Here is a 9,347-nt window from a genome sequence, read left to right on the forward strand (position 1 = left end):
GAGGGAGAGGGGGGGGAGGGGGAAGGGAGCGCCTCCTCCGCGCTGGCGGGCGTCGGACACACGCCGCACGACAGCCGGCAGCTCTGCAGCATGTACGCCGGGTTGTTCTTGCAGTGGCCATCTCGCGCCCACACCGGGCACTGCAGGCCTACGTGGCCAATACACCGACATCAGGGCGGGAGGACGGCACTGTGCAGTGTCTCCAGAGCACCGCGTGAAGACGAGGGGCCACGAGTGCAGTGAGTACAGCGAATTCGAGCGGAATACGTGTCCTCTCGAGCGCTGGTTGGGAGACAAGAGGACGTCTTCGGCTTCTAGGACTGCGGGCTCGTATCCACGCATGGCGTGGGTGGCGGAGACGGCGTCGGGGGCGCCGCCCGCCGCCCGCCCGCCGCCGCGTCGCTCCCGCCAAACCAGCAGAGCGCATACCTGTGGTGTGTCGAGGGGGGCGTCGAGGGGGGCGTCGAGGGGTGTGGGATCTCGAGCGGCCGGGGGGGAGGGGGTGGGGGTGTGGGGGGGGGGGGGGTTCGAGGCGAGGAGCCGTGTGAGGTCTATCGGCGCTAAGCCACGATCACGGGGCGGCGGATCCTCCTTCGGCGACGAGTTCCTCACGTGCAAGCCGAGGGCTATAAGGCGCGTACGTTGCGAGGAAGAGCTCGAGCACGCGCATCGCCCGCTTGCCGCGCAAGACTAGGGCGGCGAGGTAGGTGGCGCAGGCGCCGCCCGCCAGCAGGTGCATCGGCCGGAAGACCGGCTCTGCAAACGTGTCCTCGCACCCCCAGTCCCAGTCCCCCGCGTCCCACAGGTGCACCGCCATCTCGCGCGCGGGTCGCAGCGCGTCGGCGTCGCCCTCGCCGCACTGGACCTTGCGAGCCATGAGGACGAGCGAGAGGGCCGCGAGCAGCAGCAACGAGGCCAGATCCGCGCAGCCCGTGAACATAGGCACCGCCACGCGGCCGCACGAGGACCCACACGAATAAGCGGTCCTCTCCCAGCCCCCGGCATCCGGCCCTGCTGTCAGCTGCTCAGCCCGAGCCTCGGCGGCTCCGCAGGGAGCCTCGGCGGTGAATGAGGCCGTCGCCGCCGCGATTCCCTCCTCAAACTGCTGCCTCACCGTCGGCGACTCCCCCTCCTCAGCCGCGAAAAGAGCGTCCGTCCACGGGGGCGAGCGGTCTCCGGTAGAGCGGCGCGTTCCACCGTTGAACGAATCCCTCGAAAAGCGCGATCGGCTCGCCATTTGTGAAGAGCGCCGTCACGAAAGAGAATTTTCACCGCTTCCGTCCACACAAACACAACCCCGGACCTTCCGTCCACGCATCGCTCACTGTCACGACACTAGAGAAGAGACACTCTCTCTCGACACTAGGCACGGGACTGGCGCGCACAGGCACTAGCACAGGAGCACAGAGCGCAACAGACAGGACGGCGGCGACGGCGGACATGGCAGAGACGAGTGTGAAACAAAGGGCGGCGGGGATGGAGGGCGGCGGCGACGAGGACAGTGACGGTGACGATGGCGAGGGAGAGGAAGGGGGTCCACTAACACCGGACAGCGAGAGGGGCAGGGAGGAAAGTGGGAGAGAGGAAGCCAACGCGACGTGCGCAGAGGATGGGGATATAAACTGGGGCGACGCAGCGGGGAGGGGATAGACGAGGGAATCGAGGGGCCGGAGGGCTTTCGCGACAGCGACGATGACGACGAAGGAACGGGAGGAGACGGAGGGGCGACACGCAGGAGGAGCGAAATCGCGCGAACGGCCCGAGCCAAGAGGGCGACGGCGAGGCACGGGACGAGGGAACAACGGAGACGCTACCGATGACGCGAACCGAGGCACGGGCGACGGCGGGGTCACGGGGAAGGCGACAGCGACGTCGAGGTTGACGCAACGGTATCGAGAGCGCCACCCAAAAGGAGGCGGACAGCCATGGAGGTCACCGAATGGAGGGCGAACGGCACGATACGAAAAGGCAGGGCGAGGCGGATGGAGAAAGAAGTGCCGAGAAGGCCATGGTGGAGGGGAGGGACGGGAGGACGAAAGAAGGGCGAGGAGGACGAGCGGCCCGCACAGACTGCGAGCAGACAGCGCCTGATGGCCATTTCGAGACATTCGCAAAGAACGCTAGCTACATGGGAGGGCTTCGTGAAGGGTGGATTGAAACACATTCGAACAAAGAAGAGGCGACGGGAGGAACCGGCAGAGGATGCAGTGACGTGACACACACACACACACACACACACACACACACACACACACACACACACACACACACACACACACACACACACACACACACACACACACACACACACACACCACACACACACACACACACACACACACACACACACACACACACACACACACACACACACACACACACACCGCTCACCCACGCGCACTGGGCCTTGCACTTTGAATGCCGTGGGGCTCCTGTCGTCAGACGTGGAGACGCGAGGGTTGCCCCCCCTTGCCCCACCACCTCGTGTGTGTGGAGAAGTTGGTACACGACGGGAGCCGCCTAAGCGACTCCTGCCTGCGAGGACAGCCCATCATGAAGTGGACCGGAAACACCACTTCGCACTGCGGGCTATCTAAGGTGAAAGGACCTCATTTGGGCGTCGAATCGCGAGAAGGCGAAGCGAGTATCGTACGGCGAAGCCACCTCGTACATGGATACGCTCCCTTCAATCGCGCCCTGCGCCTGCGCAGCTGTCTTGAAATGGCCCCGCTCGGGGTACCAGTCCTTGGCTCCAAAGCGCGGCGAGGTGGAGGAGAAGGTCTGCCCGACAATGCCGTGCGGCAGTGCTCGGGCGGCCGTGCCTTCCGCCGCGCTGATGCTGACATCGAGCCGGTGGCGCGGGCCGGAGACACGCTCGTACACGTGGTTGCCTATACAGAACAATCGTTGCACGCGTGGGGGTGAACCCGCCAGGACAGGAGATACCTTTGTGGTGGCATCACCGCGCAAGACAAAGGTCCAGCCGCGCGCGGAGAAGTTGGCGCTCGAGAAGCGAGACTGCACGAGCGCGTCCTCGCACAGCCTCCGAAACGCGATGCCGCCCTCGAAGGGTTTCAGGGAGCCACAGGTACCGCGTAGGTAGGTGAAGCCGGCGTTCTGTTCGGTGAGCTCGGAGGCGAGGTAGGAGACGTTGAGCCACTTCTTGTATATACCCGCGCACCTGCCCCGCGGCGCCTCGGCCGGGCACGCGCCCGCGCCGGCTACGAGGTGCGCCTCTGTGATGAAGGAGCCGTCTACAGTGAGCTTTCCCCCGTGCAACATGAAAGTGGCGTCCTCTGTCCTGACATTGAGCGAGATGCCCGGCGCGGAGAAGAAGTTGTAGTAGGCGCCGTCGCGGCCGCGGAGGTCTGCCGTCCCGCCGTGCGCAAAATGGAGGTGCGGATCTTGCTTCGCGCCGCCGCCGATGGCCGTGCTGACGGCGGATTGGCTGACAGACGGCTCGCTGACGCTCGCCCCAAAGGCGGTGCCCGTGGTAGCAGCATCGCTCTCCAGAAAGCTCTGAGCGGCGGTTTGAACGGCGCCCGCATTTTCCGCGGTGGTGCCCAAGGTGACGGTCACTTCTGCGCTGTCCAAGCGGCGGCGGCGGGTTGAAGGGACGGTGGCGCACGTGACGTTGGTGTTGTTGATGGCCACGCCGGAATGCTCTGCCATCTGGTTTCGAATGTTCGATTCGAGGGCTGGGGTGCACGCGGCGTTCACTTTGAATGTGGCCACGACGTGATGCGTCACTGCGACGGAAGACAGGGCGGGCGCCTGCGGCGGCATCGGGGGCGATGGCGGCTGCAAACGTGGCGGCGTTAGCACCTTGTCGACACGTAGCTTCTCCATGAGGAAGAGCTGCGCGCCTGTTCGCAGTCACGCCCGCGGTGAGGCGCCCCTCCGCGCGTTCTCGTGGAGGGCAGACGCCGCGCGCCGAGCGTCCACCCGGTCGAGTAGCCGTTCAGCTTCCGAGCGAACGTCACCTAATGGTCCGAGGTCCCGGGGTGCGGGGCCGGGACTTGGGAGCAGCCACTGCGCGCCGTATTGTTCGCCGATGTGTCGTCGGGTGGGATGCTGTACGCCTCGAGCAAGGACGAGACGTATGCGCTCATGAAGCAGTACACGCTCGTGTACTCGCCCGCGATCTCGGACCACGGCTTGGCGCACCACTCTGCGCCGGCCTCTGCAATCTGATGCGGGGAGATTGCCTTTGTTTCACTCCACCCGACGAGCCCGATACCATTGACCGTGTAGAAGAAGGCGTTGGCGGCGTAGAACTGCACGCCCGAAGGCGTCGGCTGGTACACGCCGTGCGCCGCGCACGGCTCGAGCAGGCACTCGTTGTGCAGGTTGAGGATCGCGTCGGTGGCGTTTTTGCAGGCGTCAAAGTCTCCGGCACCGTGCACGGTGTACTGGCACGTGCCTTCGCCAGAGGGACACGCGAGGTCAAAGGTCTGAACGAGGCCCTCGTTGTAGCAGGCGCTCTCCAGCAGGCCGCCCAGCTCGCCCGGCGCCTCTTGCAGCCTGCGGCGGTCGCTCATCCATGGGTCGTACGAAGTCGCCTTGACGTGCCGCGCCTGGGCCTCGTTCTGCCCCGAGAGCATGTACGAGTGCGAGTAGAGGCGGTAGGGGTCGCCGTCGGCAGTGACGCGATACGCGTTGCCAAGGATGACGCCGCCCTCGGGGTCAAAGGTGATCTGGGTCGACGCGCCCCCAAGATCGAGGGCGCCGAGGTAGGGCGCCGCCTCGCCGCTGCTCGAGCTGAGGATGTACTTCACCGACATCCAGTTGAAGATGCCCTCGTACTCGCCACCGATGGTGAGGCTCGAGCCATAGACGAAGGCGCTCGACCTGTAAAGGGGATGTTCCGAAAGGTTCAGGGGCGGTTGCAGAGCTGGCCGAGGGGGAAGAGGTGAGGCGCGCGGCTGCCGTATGGCGGCTTCGACGACGCTCCAGATGGCGGTCTGCTGGACGCGCTAGACAGATGATGACGACACGCACGAGCGACACGAGAAGGCTTCCGAGAATCGGATAGCCCACGGCACCATGCCCCGCTTCCTTTCACCGAGGTGGTGGACAGGTGGGGATGGGTGGGTGGGCATTTTAAGAAAGAAGGCTCTCTGGATGCTGTGATGAAATTCGATGAAATGAAGTAGCTAGCTAGATAGATGCTAGTGCAGATGGGGTCCCGTACCATGCGGAATCGACCCTATCCAGTGCTCAAGTGCTCAAGTGCAGATAGCTCTATTGTAGAAGACCGAGTCATAAAAGAATTAAACAAGAACTCTCATAAAAGAATTAAACAAGAACTCTCATAAAAGAAGGGAACCATGACCCAGCAGATGATCCTCGATGATACCGCCCCGGCTGGTTGCCAAACACTCTGCCGACTGCTCTTCTGCGCCCTTCGTGAGAACATGAACGCGTCGACGGGTCTGCCGTATTTCGATGACAGCGTCGTTGGGTGCAAGATCACCGGCTTCACTTCTAACGATGGATCCCACGACATTATCAAGCTCGTCGATTCGCGCGACGACATCAAGCATGAGATCTGGGCTGGCGTGCCGAACGCGGATGGCGCTGGCTTCTTCAACTTGAAGAGTGTCACCGCCGCAACCATCGTCGGCCAGAGCATCAAATCCGTCGGCCTCGCGCTCTTCCGAGCGTCCGGTGAGCTGTTCATCCAGCCGCACCTCGACCCTGCGCCAGCGCACCTTTTCCGCGGGCCATCCGCCGCCAAATCGGGCGAGCGCATGGGCGTCGCGTTCGTGCTGAGCGGTGGCGGCACCGTCTTTCCGACGCGCGACCGGGCGGGACAAGAGCCCATCGGCTGCATGCTGATGTGCGAGGATGGCGAGGACGTCACCGACGTGGACTGGCCAGCGCACACATTCAAGTCGGTGGGCGCGCTCGCGGACGAGCGTGACATCAAGCGGCGCCAGGACGCCGCCGACCTTGCGGCGCGCAAGTGCGCCTGCGGCAACTTTAAGACCCCAGGACACGTCGACGGGCTGTGCAACGCGTGCCGCAGCAAGGCGGCGCCCAGCCCGTCGACGAGCGCGGCCTCCAAGCGCAAAAGCGCCGAGCCGGAAAACCCTTTCGACAATGTCAACGTGTGCCCGCACTGCTCAAAGGACCTCTCGGCGCTCGGGCCGCTGCGCACCGAGCGCCACATCACGCGATGCGATCAGGCCTGACCGCCTGACAGGGCAAGTTCCATGGCGTTGTGGACCTCAAGCAAGACAACCAGCCGCTTGGATATGGTGTGTGTTTGTGGCAAGCTCGCAATACGCAAAGACCAAAGTGCCGGGCGCGCGCCGAACATTTTTCGTTTGCGGTTTGGGTGGCGCCCCGCGGCGCGGGACGCGTGAAATCGACCACCGCGCCGTCACACGCTGAATATACGAGCCGAGGTTCGCCGAGAAGCGCGCTCCACTCGTGCGGTGCGGTTCGTACAGACTCCCGGACTGAGCCATACACGGCTACAGTACCTGTACAGTACTCAGTAGCCACACACGGACACGGTAAAAGTACCAGTACGGTAGTCGGTGGTACCGTACAGCTACGGCTTTATCACTCACAAGTCTCACGAATTATGTCCTGGGGAGTCCGTGCATGTGAGCAAAGTCCAAAGAAAATCAAGGCCTTCAGTCGTTCGTACGTACGTAGGGGAAAGGAGTGAGTGTGTGTGGTCCTAGCTAGCGCTTTGCTTCAGTTCGCGAGAACGCACGTCAGGCACTTGGAGCACTTGGAGTGCAGTCATTAGCCTCACATCCAGGGCCGGGGGGCTAAGAATCACACCCAGCGAGCCAGATGATCGGGATCGGGCGCTTTTCTCATCTGTGTGCGTTCATGAGCGCTCCAAGAAAGCACACAGAGACAAGCGCCTGATAATAAATACATAAATAGAGCAGTCATCTCCAGGAGAGATGGGCGACGCACGAACACAGAGGCACAGTCACTCTGGGCACAGTGCGCACCCCGCCCCGCTCGCAGGGCGTGCATCACACAGGTGGACTGTGTGACTCCTCGGGGTTTCTGGGGACACTTGAGGTGTGCTAGTCGCTACAGTCGGACGGTTCCGGCATGTCTCATGGGCAGTTCGGGCTCGAGTGAGGGCCGCGGTCGCGGTCGCGGCCAGCGCGCGGGGCCTGGCTAGGGCTGCCGGGCGTGATACAGCTGTACTCGACCCAGGCGCCGGAGCGCGAGTAGTGCTTGATCAGCCCGGGCGGACCGGTCGCCGATCGGCAGCTCGCGCCTGATTGATGTGCGTTCACGCAGTTCTGTTGTAACTCATTTTGAAATTCTGCGTTTGTTTATTTGTGGTTGGTGGCCTCGCCTTTCTTTCTTTCTCGTGTAACATGTACCTGTGTTAGTGCCAGTGCGCGCCAGTCCCGTGCCCAGTGTTGTGTGAGTTGTTCTGGAATTCTTTTCTCTCTAGTCCCGTGCCTATGTTGGCGAGCAAAAAGAAAGAAAAAAGACAATTTAACGGAGGGATGGGAGGACGGCACGCCGCCACCTCACAGGGATGTGTTGCTGCTAAACAAACTTTAGTTTGTGCTAGTGAACTGGAGGAGGAGTGGGTCTGGCCTCGGTGTAGGAGGCAGCGCCTAGCGGGCGCGAACCCGTACCCCGCCCGCGCCCGCCGCTGCGGCCCGCCGCTTTGTGCGCGGGACCTCCGAGCGACGAGGCTCATGACACAGCTCCCGACTAGCGTCGGCCTCCTGCTCAGCCTGTCAGTTCTCGAGCGAAGGGAGGCGGCGCTGCCCGCCGGTCCGCCAGCGACGCACGAAGCAACACGATGTGAGCCGTAAATTCTTCTGGCGTCCTGCGGCTCTCCGTCGGGTCCTGTCTGGGGAAGGCCCCCCCACCCCCCCCCCCCCCAGCCGACCCGCTGTGAACCTCGAGGGGGCCTCGGTCTCACGCTGCTCCTCCCTAGTCTCTTCCCAGGAGTCAGTTGTAGCTGTGAAGTGGCTGCGGCAATAGCAGACAGCGTCGGCCTTTGTCGTGCGGTTTGGAGAAGGCGCGGCAGATGCCAGGCGAAAGCTTCCAAACCACCCGCGAGGCGGTGGCCCAGGCCTCTCGCCGGCAGGAGACGGTTGAGCGCGCGCGGGCGGCGCGTGAGGCGCGCGCTCAGGCTGCTGCAGCTGCGGCAAAGGTGGAGGCTGACCAGCGCGATGCGAACGCGGCCGAAGTGGTGCAGTGCGGTGCGCGGCGGTGGCTGGAGTCGATTCGAAGCAGGACGTCGCAGCGCGCCGCGTGGGTGTGCCCAGATCATCCGCCACCGGCCGGCCAGCAGCTCGCGCTCGCCGCGTGGCTCCTCCGCTTCTATGAGCCGCGCCACGACGGCGGCCGCCTCTCGCAGCTGTGCAGGCTGATCCTCGCGGGCCTGGAGGAGGGCGCCGAGGCGGAGCGGGCCTTCTGTGCGGCCGCGCTCAGCCGCCCGCTCACGCGCCACTGGGTCGCCGTCCTCCACCGGCTGCTGCTCGCGTGCGCCAGACAGCTGACGCCGGTCGGCGGCGCGCTTCCCGCCGCGGGCGAGGGCGAGGGCAAGGGCGGGGAGGTGGTGAGTGGCGTGCTCGGCCCGCCGCTGCGACTGCTGCTCGCGCTGGCGGAGCCCGAGCTGTGGCCCTCACCCGCAAGCTCTCCGCCGCGCGCGGAGGCAGCCCCGCCGCCCGAGCCCTCTGCCTCATGACCTCCGCCACGATGTCAGCGGCGGGCGGCGCCGTCACCTCCGCCTGCGGCGCACTCGTCGCGTCGCTGCCGCTCTCGCTCGACCGGCCTCTTCTGGGCGCCGCCACCACCGTCGCCCTGCTTGCCGCGGGAATACGCGCCGGCGGCGACTGCGGCGCCGCAGCCACTGAGGCCTCCGCCACTGCCACCGCCGCCTCCGCCGCCGCCGCGCCGCCGCCGCCGCCGTCGCTGGAGTGCGTGCGCAGCTTCGCCCTCGGCGTGCTCTCGCTGCCGGCTCTGTGCGAGCCGTCCGCCGCGCTGCTGCCGCCCGCAGTGCTCGAGACCCTGCGGCGCGGCGACGCGGTCTGGAGTGCGTGCTCGCTGCACGGCGCAGCAACTGCTTGTCCGCTCGCGGCGGACCGAATCTGGGCGCGTGGCCTGACACCGTGGCCCCTGACCTTAGGCGCCGCGCTCTCCCGCTCGCTCGCCGCCGACCTCGCCGCCGCCGGTCCCGCGCGCGCCGCGGACGCCGCTCTCGCCATCGCGCGCGGCCCTAGAAGCGAAACACGCGTTCATGTCTCCCATCCAGGACTCGAGAGGACACGTACTCCGCTGTAGACACTGTACTCTCCCCTCCGTTGTACTCACGCGGTGCTCTGAATGCGCTGCCACAA

General features: G+C 64.9%; 3 protein-coding genes across 3 annotated transcripts in view; 2 read left to right on the plus strand and 1 right to left on the minus strand.

Annotated features, from left to right (window-relative positions):
• Positions 1-2,589: 2,589 nt before the first annotated feature.
• EMIHUDRAFT_110267 (hypothetical protein) lies at positions 2,590-5,048 on the minus strand (the record flags this gene model as incomplete). Its single annotated transcript, XM_005788792.1, has 3 exons — positions 2,590-3,866; positions 4,034-4,851; positions 5,002-5,048. 3 exons carry the CDS (start codon positions 5,046-5,048, stop codon positions 2,590-2,592), a joined length of 2,142 nt encoding a protein of 713 aa, XP_005788849.1.
• Positions 5,049-5,370: 322 nt separating this feature from the next.
• EMIHUDRAFT_440613 (hypothetical protein) lies at positions 5,371-6,565 on the plus strand. Its single transcript, XM_005788793.1, has one exon. The coding sequence runs from the start codon at positions 5,418-5,420 to the stop codon at positions 6,195-6,197; it is 780 nt and encodes a 259-aa protein (XP_005788850.1). The 5' UTR covers positions 5,371-5,417; the 3' UTR covers positions 6,198-6,565.
• Positions 6,566-8,032: 1,467 nt separating this feature from the next.
• The window catches only part of EMIHUDRAFT_226468 (hypothetical protein), a gene marked incomplete at both ends in the record, with an annotated part of 2,299 nt that continues 984 nt past the window's right edge, over positions 8,033-9,347 (plus strand). The window contains 2 exons of the mRNA XM_005788794.1: positions 8,033-8,625; positions 8,940-9,043. Coding sequence (XP_005788851.1) covers positions 8,033-8,625; positions 8,940-9,043 — 697 coding nt within the window. The remainder of the gene's footprint in view (positions 8,626-8,939; positions 9,044-9,347) is intronic.

This window comes from Emiliania huxleyi, assembly GCF_000372725.1.
Source record: "Emiliania huxleyi CCMP1516 chromosome Unknown EMIHUscaffold_132, whole genome shotgun sequence".
Taxonomy (NCBI): Eukaryota; Haptophyta; order Isochrysidales; family Noelaerhabdaceae; genus Emiliania; species Emiliania huxleyi.